The sequence below is a fragment of the Rhinoraja longicauda genome, chromosome 22, assembly GCF_053455715.1.
Source record: "Rhinoraja longicauda isolate Sanriku21f chromosome 22, sRhiLon1.1, whole genome shotgun sequence".
Classification (NCBI taxonomy): Eukaryota; Metazoa; Chordata; class Chondrichthyes; order Rajiformes; family Arhynchobatidae; genus Rhinoraja; species Rhinoraja longicauda.
The window spans coordinates 33,463,176-33,480,570 of record NC_135974.1 but is presented as its reverse complement, the minus strand read 5'-3'; the positions used below and the strand labels follow the sequence as shown (position 1 = coordinate 33,480,570).

Here is a 17,395-nt window from a genome sequence, read left to right as displayed (position 1 = left end):
GCAATTCAGTACACTCTAACTCTGTGTGTCTGGCAAACAGTAAACATAACATCACAGAGACTGTACTGCATACTCCACATAAAGGCCACATAGACTCATTCTTGTATCTCAAAAGCCCATTTGTCTCCTGCTGAGAAAAGCAAATGCATTCTACAAAAGTGAATTACATTTTTGGTGAAGAGTTTGGGGCATTGGAGAAAACAACTGATTTATTATCAGCCTCTAGAACACTAAGAATTCTCAAATGGGTCATTGATATTCTCCGTGACCGGTTCATCGCCAAAGCAAAAGGAGATATAATCTGCAATTCGTGGTGTGTTTGTGAATCTTAAGCATGATACCAAACGTGCAGTTAGTGAAGGCAGACACGAAATGCTGGAGTAACTCAGCGGGTCAGGCAGCATCTCGAGAGAGAGAGAGACGGGATGGGCGACGTTTCGGGTCGAGACCCTTCTTCAGACTTCTTCAGAGTAATGCTGTTAGTAAAGATTCAATGATCTGCAAATTCCGTTTCAGAAAAAGAGAAACAAAGTGTTTCCGCCAGTACTTTGGTTTTTTTTGGTTCCCATATTCCAGAATTGGCAGTCCCTTGCCCATGTCAACCAACATGCCCCGTTCATATTAGTCCCATCCACCTGTGTTTGGCCCCTATCCCTCTAAACCTATCGTTTTCAAGTACCTACCTAAGTGCTTCTTAAATGTTGTGATAGTACCTGCCTCATCTACCTCCTCCGGCAGCTCGTTCCATACACCCACCACCCTTTGTGCAAAAACGTTGCCCCTCAGGTTCCTATTAAATCTTCCCCCCCCCCCCCCCTCACCTTGAATCTATGTCTTCCGGCTCTCAATTCCCCCACTCTGAGTAAAAGACTCTGTGCATTTACCCTATCTATTCCTCTCATGATCTTGTACATCTCTAGGAGATCACCACTCATCCTCCTGCTCTCCAAGGAACAAAGTCCTAGCCTGCTCAATGTCTTCCAGTAGTTCCGTCCTGGCAACATCTTCATAAATCTTCTCTGTACCCTTTCCAGCTTAGCAATGTTTTTCCTATAACAGGGTGACCAAACCTGAACACAATCCTCTAAGATGTAGCCACACCAATGTCTTGTATAACTGTAACATGGCCTCCCAACGTCTTTACTCAATACTCCGACTTGATGAAGGCCAATGTGCTAAAAGCCTTCTTGACCACCCTATCCACTTGGCATTGTTGAACTCAAGTAAGACTGGAAGTTCAAAGAAAAAAATGTGATTTCAACAACCTTTGGAGGCTGCTACCCTTCAGATATTAATGGAGTGATATCTACTGAAAGAAAAGAGACAAAAAAGGGATAAATGGAAAGAAATGATAAAAGTGTAAATTCACAAAACACTGAAGTAATAAAGCTAAACCCAACACAGCATGAAAGGGTCATGAACATGATATTTTAAAGATATTGAGAGTTAAAATGAACTGCCAGAAAGTGCGTAAATAAAATAATGGATAAGAGATAGGAATAGGAAATTAGATTAAGTTTTTAATAATGTAATAGATGGGGAAAGAGTGATGGATAATGGAAAGAGATTGTTTAAATGACAGAGAGATAGTAGTATTTTTGAGCAGCCTCCAGTATTTTATCAGATTTTTCATTATTTTAGGTATCAAATAAAATCTTTATTTCAGCTGACTGTTGGGTATCATCAGTCTGCAGAATTAACTGTTGGATACTCTAAAGTGTCGAACAAGAATAACACAAATCACGCCATCTACCTGGAAATGTTCTGTTCCTGGCTGTTGTAAGAGTTTTATGCTCCGAGTTCCCGATGACTGGTGACCTCCTCCGTTATTCCAGGCAGAGTGATCGGAATCATCTTGCAAGCCGCAGTTTAAATCATCCGTTGACACATTTTGATCCAGGGCAGTTCGGCAAAAGCTGAAGTGGGAAGCCGCTGGAAATGGAAGGGAAAGCGAGCGGGTGAATCGCTGAGGAGGAGCGCGCACCGTATCCACATTGGTTTGTACAAAAAAGAACAATTGTATCACAAATCAACAACTAATTAATTGAACACTTCCAACTCCAACGTTGAAAGTGAAGCAAACACACTACCTGCCTGCCAAAGAGGCCGATTCGGGCATGAGAGTGCCCTGGAGCCCCTGTGCTATCGATTCCAAGAAGAAAGATATTTAGCGATTTCTAAATGATTGCGTGTGAATGTCAAGTGAGAACAACGTGAGATTTGACTCCAGTCTCAAGTAGCTTGCCGACTATCGTCACATTTGAAGAAATGTGATGCACTAGAGGGGAAGAGGTCCACAGAAACCATACAATTAGAGTTTAAACCAAGCAAGTGTGAGATGTTGCTCATTTGGAGGTTGGATGTAGAGGGAAAGCACACAGTTAATGGCAAGACCTTTAGGAGCTTTGATGTATGGAGATACCTTGGGGACCAAGTCCACAGCTCCCTGAAAGTGGCAAATCAAGTAGAGGTGGTCATTGATCGGGGCATTGAGTATGAGTCAGGAAGGCATGATGCGGGTTTACAGGACTTTGGTCAGGCCACATTTAGAGTATTGTGCATTGTCTGGTCACCCAATAACTGGAAGATGTAGAGGTTTAGGCGAGGTGCAGAAAAGATGCAATAGAGTCTGCCTGGATGAGAAGGCATTTGCCGCAAGGAAAATTTGAACATACTTGGATTGTTTTCTCTGAGGCTTTAAAGATTGAGGGGAGACCTGTTAGAAGTGTATAAAATTATGAGGCATAGAGAGGGTAGACAATCAGAACCTTTCTCCCAGGGCGGAACTATCAAGGATTATAGGAGATAGCTTAAAGGTGCAAAGGGGTAGAATTTAAAGGCGATGTGTGGGACAATTTGTTTTTCACACAAAGATGGGTGGGTGCCTGGAACGCACCTGACAGCGGGGGTGGTACAGGCAAAGAGGATAGTGGCATTGAAGAGACTTTTGGATAGGCACATGCATATGCAGGATATGGAGGGATAAATAGAGACAATAGAGAATAGGTGCAGGAGTAGGCTATTCAGACCTTCGAGCCAGCACCGCCATTCAATGTGATCATGGCTGATCATTCACAATCAGTACCCCGTTCCTGCCTTCTCCCCAAACCCCCTGACTCCACTATTATTAAGAGCTCTATCTAGCTCTCTCTTGAAAGCATCCAGAGAATTGACCTCCACTGCCTTCTGAGGCAGAGAATTCCACAGATTTACAACTCTCTGACTGAAAAAGTTCATGTCCATGTCCAGGCAGAGATTAACTTGGTATCATGTTCGGCATGGACATTGTGGGTCAAAGAGTGTAGGAAAAAAAACCCTGCAGATGCTGGTTTAAATCGAAGGTAGGCACAAAATGCTGGAGTAACTCAGCGGTTCAGGCAGCATCTTGGGAGAGAAAGAATGGGTGACGTTTCGGGTCGAGGCTGAAGAAGGGTCTCGTTAGAGGCAGGAAACATGTTCCCAATGTTGGGGGAGTCCAGAACAAGGGGCCACAGTTTAAGAATAAGGGGTAGGCCATTTAGAACTGAGATGAGGAAAAACTTTTTCAGTCAGAGAGTTGTGAATCTGTGGAATTCTCTGCTTCAGAAGGCAGTGGAGGCCAATTCTCTGAATGCATTCAAGTGAGAGCTAGATAGAGCTCTTAAGGATAGCGGAGTTAGGGGGTTTGGGGAGAAGGCAGGAACGGGGTACTGATTGTGAATGATCAGCCATGATCACATTGAATGGCGGTGCTGGCTCGAAGGGCCGAATGGCCTCCTCCTGCACCTATTGTCTATTGTCTATTGACCCAAAACATCACCCATTCCTTCTCTCCCGAGGTGCTGGCTGACACGCTGAGTTGTTTTGTGTCTACCTTTGTGGACCAAGGAGCCTGTTCTTGCGTTACCCTGTTCTATGTTCAGATAAGAAGAAAACTACAATACAATACAATACAATACAATACAATATATCTTTATTGTCATGATGGAAATCTAAAATTATGAACATGTATGAACATATCTCCTCAACATTCACAGAGCAAACTGAAGGGGAACGAGTCAAATTGTGGGACCTTTCAAAAAAATGGAAGTTCTGCACCAGCATGACAGTTTAGAAATACTTCCAGAGAAAATATTTCCAAGACCTTAGATTACATTACAGCAGTAAAAGCATTGGGGAGATGGAGTGTTGTGTGCATTCTGGTTGCCCTGCTGTAGGAGGAATGTCATTAAGCCGGAAATAGTGCAGAGAAGATTCACCAGGATGTAACCAGGACTCGAGAGCTAAGGTTATAAATAAGGAGGGGTGGAGAGGCTGGGACTTATTTTCCCCGTGGAATGTAGGAGGCTGAGAGGTAAAAGCGTTTAAGGGAGGCACGGTGGCGCAGAGGTAGAGTTGCTGCCTTACAGCGAATGCAGCGCCGGAGACTCAGGTTCGATCCTGACTACTGGCGCCGTCTGTACGAGGTTTGTACGTTCTCCCCGTGACCTGCGTGGGTTTTCTCCGAGATCTTCGATTTCCTCCCACACTCCAAAGACGTAGGTTAATTGGCTGGGCAAATGTTTTTTTTTTAAATTGTCCCTCGTGTGTGTAGGATAGTGTTAATGTGCGGGGATCGCTGGGCGGCGCGGACCCGGTGGGCCGAAGGGCCTGTTTCTGCGCTGTATCTCTAAATCTAAAAATCTAACCTTCACAGAGGTTTAGAACATTGGCAGAAGCTTACATAACTCAAATGGTCGTAGTCTTTTTCCCAGGTAGAGGAGTTCAGAATGAGAGGGCGCAGGCTTAAGGTAGGAGGGGAAATATTCCAGAGGGACCCATGGGGCAATTCCTTCACGGAGGATAGTGCCTGTCTGGATTGAGCTGTCTGAGAAAGCTGCAGAGGCATACACAATGCAATTTTTAAAAGTCATTCAGACAGGTAATTGTTTTGGAAAGATTTTGTGGGATATGGGCCAAATGCAGGCAAGTGGGACTAGCTCAGTTATAAAACCTGTTTGGCATCGGCAAGTTAGGCCAAAAGGCTTGTTTCGTTGCCGTGACTCTACTCGTGTTACTTACAAACTCAGGAAAGTTGCATTGAATATTTAGTGAATGACGTATGACTCAATTAGTGATGGAGGTCCAGTTATTCACAAGTGTCGGAAATTCCCTATTCAGAACAAAAACCACGACAGTCTCAGTTGTTCATTTGTTTTTGACAAGGAACAGTTTGCCGTACAGTTGGAGTGAAAGGTCTGTAATCAGATTCTGTTTTCCATTAGCTTCATTATTAGAAAGGTGTGAAAAAATTGCTCCCGAGAGAATAATGCAAGCATTAAAAATGAGCTAAATAAAATATTAAACTTGTAAAGGCTGGGTTAGGTTTGGAGCTGTGTAAATTCTTCTCACAATAACACAGGCTCATTAGTTGCAATACACTGCTACCAATCAGATGAAAAGCGGCCTAGAGAGAATTGTAAAATCAATGCATCCTTACCATAGTACCATTATGCATCACATGCATGGCAATTCACAATGATTTTTATATTCAAAACATTGTTAAGATTGCCGTCTGAAATAAATGGATTGGTTATTCCTGATGCGATAAACGCTTTTTTCAAAATACTAATAGCATTCTCCTGTGGAAATTAGGCAGTTTGAAATCAGAGCAAACATACATATTATATATATATATATATATATATATATATATATATATATATGCAGTTCTATTTCACTTCTGAATGGGAAAACAAAATTGATATTTTATTCTAAAGCATTTGAAAAATGCTGTGATCTCCCTTGTTTGATTCAGTCAGAGAGTTGTAAATCTGTGGAATTCTCTGCCTCAGAAGGCAGTGGAGGCCAATTCTCTGAATGCTTTCAAGAGAGAGCTAGATAGAGCTCTTAAAGATAGCGGAGTCAGGGGGTATGGGGAGAAGGCAGGAACGGGGTACTGATTGTGAATGATCAGCCATGATCACATTGAATGGTGGTGCTTGCTCGAAGGGCCGAGTGGCCTCCTCCTGCACCTATTGTCTATTGTCTATTCTTTCCTCTTCACGTGGCAATGCCACTCCTTCACAATACGTTGAATCTGCCACTTGTTCTTTCTGAGACCCAAGGAAACTGCAGATGCTGGTTTATTTTTTTTAAAGTGATGGAGTGACTCAACAGGTCAGGCAACACCTCTGGAGGACATGGATAGTTGATGTTTTTGGTTGAATCTAAAAATGGTCCTGACCCAAAATATTGCCCACCCATTCCCTCCGCAGATGCTGCCTGACCCACTGAGTTACTCCAGCACTTTGCATCTTGCTCAAGATTTCAACATCTGCAGTTCCCTGTGTCTCCATTTAACTCTATAGATTCTAATAGTCGAAGGCATCACAAAATGCTGGAGTAACTCAGCAGGTCAGGCAGCATCTTGGAGAGAAGGAATGGGTGACGTTTCGGGTCGAGACCCTTCTTCAGACTCTGAAGAAGGATCTCAACCCGAAACGTCACCTATTCCTTCTCTCCAAGTGCTGCCTGACCTGCTGAGTTACTCCAGCATTTTGTGATGCCTTCGATTTGTACCAGCATCTGCAGTTATGTTCCTACACCATGTACAAATTGTCAATCATTTGAGAAATTTAAAGATGCAAATTTATATTTACTACATGCGCAAGAGAAAATAACCAAATGCAAAAATATAATTGTTCCATGTATAATTAGGTTTCCTAATATTTGAAAAAAAATCAAAGCCTACTTTTTCTTTACAGATTGAAATGTGTTGAGAAATGTTACCTGCATTTAGTAAAATTAAGTATAACCAAGTAAAGCTTAAGAATGATTCATTGATAGACCCTAATGGCTTTGTTTAATAAACAATAATAATCTTGCTCAATGCAGCATGCTTCTTAACTTCAACTAATTATCAACGGAATATCTGCAATCTAGACAATAGACAATAGACACCAGACAATAGGTGCAGTAGTTGGCCATTCGGCCCTTCAAGCCAGCACCGCCATTCACTGTGATCATGGCTGAATTTCCACAATCAGTACCCCGTTCCTGCCTTCTCCCCATATCCCTTGACTCCGCTATCTTTAAGAGTTCTATATAAATCTCTCTTGAAAGCATCAAGAGAATTGGCCTCCAGGGCCTTCTGTGGCAGAGAATTCCACAGATTCACAGGTATCTGGATGAAAAAGTTTTCCCTCATCTCCGTTCTAAATGGCCTCCCCCTTATTCTTAAACTGTGGCCCCTGGTTCTGAACTACCCCAACATCGGGAACATGTTTCCTGCCTCTAACGTGTCCAATCCCTTAATAATCTTATATGTTTCAATAAGATCCCCTCTCATCCTAAATTCCAGTGTATACAAGCCCAGTTGCTCCATTCTTTCCACATATGAAAGTCCCGCCATCCCGGGGATTAACCTCGTGAACCTACGCTGCACTCCCTCAATAGCAAGAATGTCCTTCCTCAAATTTGGAGACCAAAACTGTGCACAATACTCCAGGTGCGGTCTCACTAGGGCCCTGTACAACTGCAGAAGGACCTCTTTGCTCCTATACTCAACTCCTCTTGTTATGAAGGACATCGTGCCATTAGCTTTCTTCACTGCCTGCTGTACCTGCATGCTTACCTATTCATGAATAGGATAGTTTTAACTTCCTAATTGCACCATTTAATAAACTTCTAACAGCTTTTATGTGCAATGTTAAAACTAAAACTTGCAAAGTGCATTTCTCAGTCTGAAAATTTACACTGTTTAACATTGAGATGACACAAGCCTGTGACCGGCTTGGCAGAAATTCAATGTGGCACAAAGGAAAAGTCCATTAACTCATCATATAAGTACTTAGTTATATAAAGTCATGAACAGGCAAATGACAGTTGCTAAATCTTTGCAATTAGCATTTTTTAAACAAAGGAGAAATTACTCATGATTAATTTATTTTTCATTATTTTTGATGATTTCCTCATTATCATCTTATCCTTGAACTCCATTGTCACATTGCTAAACTATGGAATCATCTTTATAAATATCTTGCAATCGGCTGGTAATGCAGCTGCCTCGCAGCACCAGAGACCCAGGTTCCATCCTGACCTCGGGTGCTGTCTACGTCGAGTATGCATGCTCTCCCTCTGTGTGGGTTCCCTCCGGGTGCTTCCAAAGATGTGCGGATTTGTAGGTTAATTGGCCTCTGTAAATTGCCCCTCATGTGTGGGGAGTGGATGAGAAAGTGGGATAACATAGTGGGAACAAATGGGAACGGACGATTGATGGTCAGCATGGACCTGGTGGGCCGAAGGGTCTGTTTCCATGCTGTATCTTTCTTTCAACCGATCGTATATTCAATCACTCAATCAACCAACCAACCAATCAACCAGTCAACCAATCAATCATTCATACATTCAATCAATCAATCAATTGATCCCAAACTACCCCCCTTGAATGATTATAGAATTGTTTAATATCTGGCACCTTACTAAACGCTGACTGATTATAATGAATGAATGAATGAATGAATGAATAAGTTTATTGGCCAAGTATGTGCATATACAAGGAATGTGCCTTGGTACTCCACTCACAAATGACAACAAAAAACATACAGTTAAGAATTAAGAATAACGCATAAACACATCAAAACAATAAGGATACAGCATTGCGGTCTAAACATGTGGGTGAAAATAAACCAGAGCAAAAAAGAAACCACAGACTTTGGTTATTGAGTAGAACTACCACTTGTGGAAAAAAGCTATTTTTATGCCTGGCTGTGGCCAGACATATTATAAAATATGAAAGCTGGTATTACAACCCCCCCCCCCCATGAATGAATTTAGAATCGTTTAATATAAAGCATTTTACTAAATGCTGACTGATCATAAAATGCAAAAACTGCAATTGCAGAATGAGGTAGGCGATAAGTCTGGCATTTTCTGAGCCCAAAAAGATGTGTTTGAGTTTAAGGTGATTTTCTCCGTAACTGTCTAAAAGGTTGCAAACAAAAAGGCACCAACTTGATTGCTGATATTGACAAGCTTAAGAAGGGTGAGATTCAGGGTGCTGTTCACACAAAGTCTAAATGTGTTGCATTCATTCAAAGTCAGGAGCAACGCTGATTTTAGAAACAGAGTGAGAATACCTGGGAAATAGAAAGAAAAAAGACGAGGCTGCATAATTCATGGAGTTTGTACAATCACATGTCAAGCTGTTTTATGGAGCATCTGGAGAGACTTTTAGATCACCGGTGATTTAGATAGAAGGTCTCCCCTACCTGTTGAAGGCTTTAATATTTAATTGCTACATGTTCTGTAAGCACTCATATCCATTACACACTGCTGGATACAGTAACTGGCAGTGCAAATAAGGACACAGCACATCGAAGAGCACAGTGCAAGAACAGGCCCATTTGCCCAATGTCCGTGCCGAACACGACGCCAGCTTACACTAATCTCCGTTGCCTACGTGGGATCCGTAACCCCTCATTTTCTGCACATGCATGCGCCACATTTCAGTTCAGTTTATTGTCACGTGCACCGAGGTACAGTGAAAATCTTTTGTTGCGTGCTATCCAGTCAGCAGAAAGACAAGATTACAATCGAGCCATTTACAATGTATAGATGATACATGATAAGGAAATAACGTTTAGTGCAAGGTAAAGCCGGCAGAGTCCGAAATGTTGCTGTAGGAATAGGGATTTTAGAAAGTGTGGAGCGATGGGAGTATGTGATCATAAATCTGCTTCTCTGGCAAGCACACAACCAGTCGCCTGGGTTGGGTGACATCTTGTATGCCATGATCATGTATGACAATAGACAATAGACAATAGGTGCAGAAGGAGGCCATGCTTCCACCATCACCCCATGTAACACACTCCAGGCACCTGCCGCGTTCTGCGTGTGAAAACAAAAGATCCACGCATCTCCTTTAAACTTTTCTCCTGTCACCTTAAAACTATGTCCTCCAGTATTTGACATTTCTGCCCTGGAGAAAGGGATCTCACTGGCTATGCCTCTCATAATTCGACATGCTTTTGTCTGGTCTGCCTTCAACCTCTGGGGTAACCGGAGAAAACAATCCAAGTCTTTCCAACCTCTTGCAGCACGGTGGCGCAGTGGAAGAGTTGCTGCCTCACAGCGCCAGAGACCCGGGTTCGATCCTGACGACAGGAGTTTGTACGTTCTCCCTGTGATCGCGTGGGGTTTTCTCCAGGTGCTCCGGTTTCCTCCCACACTCCGAGGATATACAGGTTTGTAGCTTAATTTGGCTTCTGTAAAAATAGTAAATTCTCCCTGGTGTGTGTAGGTAGGATAGCGCTACTGTACGAGGATCGCTGGTCGGCGTGGTCGGTGAGTCGATGGGCTCGTATCCATGCTGTTTCTTGATTAGAACGGGTGTCAAGGGTTATGGGGAGAAGGCAGGGAAATGGGATTAGGAGGCAGAGATCAGCCATGATTGAATGGCGGAGTAGACTCAATGGGCCGAATGGCCTACATCTACTCCTATAACTTGTGAACTTGTATCACTAAACTAAACTAAACTCTCCTTCTTGCTAACCCAAGGAAAATTCACTTCTATTTTCTCTTTGCACTCTTTCATTAATGATAAGAGCGCTGCACAGTTGAAGAAGAAGAACATGTTTCTAGGCTACAAACATGTGTCAGATTGTTCCATGATTTAAATGTATTAACTGTTATGTCAAGTAGGAATTTAATATTCATAATACATCCTCAAAGGAAATGGTCTGAATATTTATTCTCTGTCTGTGCTGCCGTAATAGCCATCAGAGGCTGACTTCTACTGTAATTGCAGCCATTGATTTGGTTACATTTGCAATGCAGCAAAGAGTTTGCTTTGTGATTTCATGGTAAGTATCTGCAAACTGCAGATTATGAAACATTATTGATATCTTCGTGCCTTAAGCAAGTGGTTAAGCAGCTCCAACATATCACAGATCCTCATTTGCAGAATAACATTATTCTTGTAAAACTGAGTATAACGTTTGGACGCCGAGCGAAAGCTATAATGATTCTTGTGAAAGCACCCACTTACTAAAATAAATATGCACTTCACCTTTTGAAAATTTGCCATACGAGCTATTTTAATAATTGTTCCAAACACCATTGCAGGAATGATGAAGCTACCCATTTATGCCGATCTGTCCAAATGTTGAAATACTACGATGTAGAAACATTGAATGTTTAGTCTAGTTTAGTTTCGAGATACAGCACGGAAACAGGCCCTTTCGGCCCACCGGGTCCGCACCGACCAGCGATCCCCGCACATTGACACTACCCTACACACACTAGAGGCAAGTTTTTTTAACATTTATCAAGCCAATTAACCTACAAAACTGTATGTCTATGGAGTGTGGGAGGAAACCAAAGATCATGCAGGTCACCCGTGCAGACAGCACCCGTGGTCGGGATCGAACCCGGGTCTCCGGCGCTGCATTCGCTGTAGGTCAGCAACTCTACCGCTGCGCCACCATGACCGCCCGAACATTCTTGGAATATTTTATGTCAATATTTAATTTTTGCTACTTAGACATAATTGTATCAATCAATATTAATCAATAATTATTTGTATCAATTATTTGTAAATCAATTATCTTTTGCTTTATTAATAGAGAGTTACAGCAGGGAACTACACCCTTCGGCCCGTCAAGTCCGTGCTGACGAACCGCCCATTCACACTCATCCTGTTTTATTCTCTCCCCCATTCCCTTCAACTCCAACAAGATTTGACCACTCAACTACACGCTTGGGGGGCAATGTACAGTGGCCAAATGACCCACTGACTGGCATGTCTTTGGGACCTGTGAGGAAACAGGAAACATTTGGAGGAAGCCCATGTGGTCGCAGGGAGAATGTGCAAACACCACAAAAGGTAGCACCGGAGGTCGGGATCGAACCCTGGTCTCTGGGGTTGTGAGGCAACGGCTCTCGCAGGTGTGCAGGAAGGAACTGCAGATGCTGGTTTAAACCGACGATAGACACAAAATGGTGGAGTAAACTCAGCGGGACAGGCAGCATCCACGGGTTGAAGGAATGGGTGACGTTTCGGGTCGAGACCCTTCTCCAGTCTGAAGAAGGGGGTCTTGACCCGAAACATCACCCATTGCTTCAACCAGGAGATGCTGCCTGTCCCGCTGAGTTACTCCGGCATTTTGTGTCCGTCTTTGGCTCTACTAAGTGCGTCACAGCAATTTTGCTTTTAGCGCCTTGAATTGATTACTTGAACATTCTAGAACATTGTGTTGACCCTGACTAAACCACCATCATGTATAAGATGATTTAAGAGTTTTAAACTGCACACGTCTCCACCCACACTCCCCCACCAGACAATCTCTTCCCCTCAAACCCGCTCCAAACCAGCAGCTTGGGGAAATGATGTCCAAGTATTTTGCGTGCTCACTGTTCACCTTGTCCTGAGACTTGGCTGAGAATAAATGTCTATTCCAGCTGTGCGCGAGTGATTGCGAAACCTGCATGTCCCTTTTAAAATAATTAATTTCATTGACATTTGTTTTAGCTTTGCTTTCTGGCAGGGGCTCACACTCAACAAATTAACAATGAGAATCCAACAAGCATTTTCCAATCAAGTCACGCCTCCACTTCAGTACATCCATTCACCAAGTTCAATTATGTTTCTCCAGCAATCTCTCCCTATTACATTAGCCTCATTTACTGCCTTTATTTCTGAATGCTGAGAAGACAAATGACTTAATAAATTTTCTCTATGTCAACAACTGCAGATTATTAAGTAATTTTAGCACAGAAAGCCATATTTCGCATTCAATTATTGCATTTTCCCAGAAATTTAAATGTCATTTATTTTCAAAAATTAGAAAGCTAACTTTTGTAATAATTCTTTTTTTTTTTCCCCCAATAGGCCGCGCAGTTTATTCACAAAATAATAGGATTCAACTCTGACCAACGGTAGAGGTTATATCTCAAATATTCAATGTATTTTAAAAAAAAACAATAACCTAAAAAATTATGTTACACTTAAAGCAATATATCCATATTCGCATTAATAACACAGTGTTCATGGCTCGTTAACAGTATCTGTAGCTCACACAGAATTCATTATTGATCTGTTCTCTCATCCAAATCATAGTCAGCCTCGGGGTAGAGTGAAAAGATAAATGAGTTGATCTATTGCAGACGGATACTTCTCTGTGAATTAATTAGTTTGTTGGACCAGCGATATCCTATGAAGTTTGCACAAGTCATCCCGGTATTTCTCAATTATTCTAAAACCAGTTTAAGCATGAGAAATAACACATCGAAATGCAATAACAATATCCCCCGGTTGCCCTCAGTTTTATGGCTTACAGGACCCAGAACTGCAAAGTTGTCTTCAAATATAAGAACTTGGCCTCAAATAAACGAGAAATGTAATTTGAAGAAAATACTGAGATGTTAGGAGGGCTTAATTTTTTTTTCTCTAATATTCAAAATAATTTGCACACATGTTGAGTCTTTATAAACACAGGTGATGGCTAGACATTCATTGCGGTTTTCAATCTGTTCAGCGCTGACCAAAACAATTACTTCATCACGGAAAGACACTGGAGTAACTCAGCTGGTCAGGGAGCATCCCTGGGGAACATGGATTGGTGATGTTTTAGGTTTAGACCCTTCCTCAGACTGATTGCAGAGGTGGGGTTGAAAGAAAGCTAGAGTGCAGGGCAGAGCAAAGCCTGGCAAGTCTTAGATGAAGATAGCCACAAAATGCTGGAGTAACTCATCGGGTCAGGCAGCATCTCTGGAGAAAAAGGATGAGTGGTGTTTCGAGTCAGGACCCTTCTTCCGACCCACAAAGTGCTGGAGTAACTCAGCGGGTCAGGCAGTATCTCTGAAGAAAAAGGATTGGTCTTGTCCTGATCTGAAACGTCACCTATCTTTTTTTTCCAGAGATGCTGCCTGACCCACTCCAACATGGAGTGCCTGGAGTTACTCCAGCACTTTTAGTCTACCTTCGGTATAAACCAGCATCTGCAGTTCCTTTTTACACAGGTCATAGATGAACAGGGGCAAGGGGTGGGGGAGAGTTGATAGGCAGATGGTTGGGCAATGTCCAGAAAAGGTGTGAGACCAAAGGATCAGAGAGTTGCGATTTGTCTAGTTGGAGGAGTGACGAGATGTGAATGTTGATGTCTATTTTTGAGAAATATTTGACAAGTCAACTTTGCATCACAGAACTGAAGAGGCAGCAACTTCAGTCACAGACGTGTAACACTTAGGAAAGAAAACTGCAGATGCTGGTTTAAATCAAAAGTAGACACAAAATGCTGCTATCACAAAATGCTGGAGTAACTCAGCAGGTCAGGCAGCATCTCTGGAGAGAATGAATGGGTGACGTTTCGGGTCGAGACCCTTCTTCAGACCTTCGATTTGTACCAGCATCTGCAGCTATTTTCCTACACAAAATGCTGGAGTAACTCAGCGGGTCAGGCAGCATCTCTGGAGAGAAGAGATGGGTGACGTTTCAGGTCCAGACACTTCTGAAGAAGGGTCTCGACCCGAAACGTCACCCATCCCTTCTCTCCAGAGATGCTGCCTGACCCACTGAGTTACTCCAGCATTTTGTGTCTACCTTCGATGTGTAACACTTCATCCTTTATCCCAATGCAGCAAGGCATTCTACACATCACACACGACGATGGCCAGAGAGAAACTGGGAGCCAAGGTACTAAATGCCCTTGGGTTTAGTATTACTTTATTCATCCATTATATTTACATTTAAGATCCTTCAGTTAACTATGTTTAGAGATGATGGCGATAGAAACATAGAAATATAAAAAATAGATGCAGGGGGAGGCCATTTGGCCCTTCGAGCCATTCATTGTGATCATGGCTGATCATTCACAATCAGTACCCCATACCCCTTGATTCCACTAGCCCCAAGAGCTCTACCTAACTCTCTCTTAAATCTTAAAAGAGATAGAAAAAATGATTATTTCCTCACTGGGACATAGAACCCTTTGAAACCACGATTACACGCATTCCTGCACACACACACACACACACACACAATAGCGGCGAATCGAAAGGTTGCAATTAAGTGTGAGAGTCCTATTTAAATTAACAAATGAATCAATACAAATTCACAAATTCACGAACGAGTTTAGCCGGCTACCCGACAAGGCGAGGTCGGTCCACAGACCGAGGCGGACGGATGAACAAATAGCCACCTATATATAGGTTTTAAACTCCTGCATTTAAAAAAAAAAGAAGAAAGTGTTCTTTGGTCAAATGAATGACTGCAGACACAGCAACGACAGGCGACAAGACAGCCAGGGCTGGAGCTTGATGTCCTGGAGCTTCAGGACTGGAGCCAGGGCTGGGAGGGAAGGCAAATCAGCACACCGACCCATTCGGATCATCACTTTGTCGCGGTGTCTTTCAACCCGCATTTGCTAACGTTAAAACTATATTAAAGGGACTTGATGATCCGCCGCCGGCAACAGCTGGGAGCCTCCGTCTTACAACAGTCTCCGGCTTGTGATCTGTGCACTGGAAATAAAAAACATCATTGACAGGTCGACAAAACAGCGGGTGACCGACCCTCTGCTCGGATTCACATTGCAATGCTCACTGTTCAATGTTCACTGCTCAATGCTCAATGCTCACATTGCATTTCACTGTGAGACGCTGCTCAGCGATGCTGCTCCACAAAGCACAGGGCGCATTGTCTCTTTGTGCCCGACTTACCGTCCACAGCCATTGCCTTTGGATGCTGACAGTTCAGAAGCTTGCCATCGTCGTGGTCGGCGGCTGCAGGAACGGTGGACTGGGACCAGGATGTTTTCAGATCATGCACTAGTCACAACCCTCCCTTGTTGCCTCCAGACCACCGGAAACACGCCCGGAGCCTCCTCTCAAACTGCTGGGTTGTGTGTGTGTGTGACAATCTGCACACACACACACACACACACATATACACATATACACACACACACATACACACACACACACTCACACACATATACACACACACATATACACACATACTTACACACACACATATACACACACACACACACACATACTTACACACACACACACACACACACACACACACACACATACTCACACACATACATACACACACACACACACATACACTCACACACACACACATACACACATATACACACCCATACACACACATATGCACGCACACATATACACACAGACAAGCACACACACATACACACACACATATACACACACACACATACACACACACTAAATCCCCAAACGTCACGTCACCAGTGATGTGAAAGGCTTATTTTGTGTGTGTGTGTGTGTGTGTGTGTGTATGTGTGTATATGTGTGTGTGTATGTGTGTGTGTATGTGGGTGTGTGTGTGTGTGTGTGTGTGTGTGTGTGTGTGTATGTGTGTGAGTGTGTGTGTGTGTATGTGTGTGTGTGAGTATGTGTGTGTGTGTGTGTGAGTATGTGTGCGTGTGTGTGTGTATGTGTGTGTGTGTATGTGTATGTGTGAGTATGTGTGTGTGTGTGTGTGTGTGTGAGTATGTGTGCGTGTATGTGTGTGTGTGTGTGTGTGTGTGTGTGTGTGTGTGTGTGTGTGTGTGTGTATGTGTGTGTGTGAGAGAGACAGTGCAGTGTACTGACAAGACGCACAAGGAAGAGTGGGTGGGTGAGTAACCCGGTCGATGCCGACGGTCCTTAAAATGCAGGTCACAACTTGCATCCCTGGAATGGACGGCTCCTGGCGTTTTGCTCACCTGAACATCAGACCAGGAGGCGGCGGACAAACAAATTCACACGGCCGATCACAGCGATTGTTGACACCTGTTCGCGGAAACCGGCCAACTTTCAAAGGCACCGGTCTGAAAGGCAGAAAGTTATTTATTTTTAAAACCGCAATCGTCAAAATATTATACACAGTTCCAACCGATTGAGACCAAAAAAAAATATATAAACATGCATATACTTATTTTGTACGTATCACAAAATGCTGGAGTAACTCAGCAGGTCAGGCAGCATCTGGGAGAGAGGGAATGGGTGACTTTTAGGGTCGAGACCCTCCTGAAACGTCACCCATTCCTTCTCTCCTGAGATGCTGCCTGACCTGCTGAGTTACTCCAGCATTTTGTGATACCTTCAATTTGTACCAGCATCTGCAGTTATTTTCCTACTTCTTTTGTTCAGTTAGGTAGTGTTCATAACCTTTAGATTAGACCATTCGTTTAGAACCACTGGTTCTTGGTACCTCGATATTCATAGAAACATAGAAAATAGGTGCAAGAGGAGGCCATTCGGCCCTTTGAGCCAGCATCGTCATACATTGTGATCATGGCTGATCATCCACAATCAGTAACCTGTGCCGAACTTCTCCCCGTATCCCTTGATTCCACTAGTCCCCAGAGCTCTATCTAACTCTCTCTTAAATTCATCCAGT

The 17,395-nt window shown here is 43.1% G+C and overlaps 1 protein-coding gene across 2 annotated transcripts in view; it reads right to left on the bottom strand.

The window, feature by feature from the left end:
* LOC144604706 (sterile alpha motif domain-containing protein 10-like) overlaps positions 1–15,817 on the bottom strand; it is an 83,855-nt gene extending 68,038 nt beyond the window's left edge. Inside the window, exons 1-2 of one of the 2 annotated variants that reach the window (XM_078419354.1) lie at positions 15,679–15,817; positions 1,754–1,932 (exon numbers count right to left, since the gene is read on the bottom strand). In XM_078419354.1, coding sequence (XP_078275480.1) covers positions 1,754–1,932; positions 15,679–15,691 — 192 coding nt within the window. In that variant the 5' untranslated portion in view covers positions 15,692–15,817. Of the gene's footprint in view, positions 1–1,753; positions 1,933–15,597 lie in introns of both variants that reach the window. The other variant, XM_078419356.1, reaches the window with a different exon arrangement.
* Between the last annotated feature and the right edge of the window lie 1,578 nt (positions 15,818–17,395).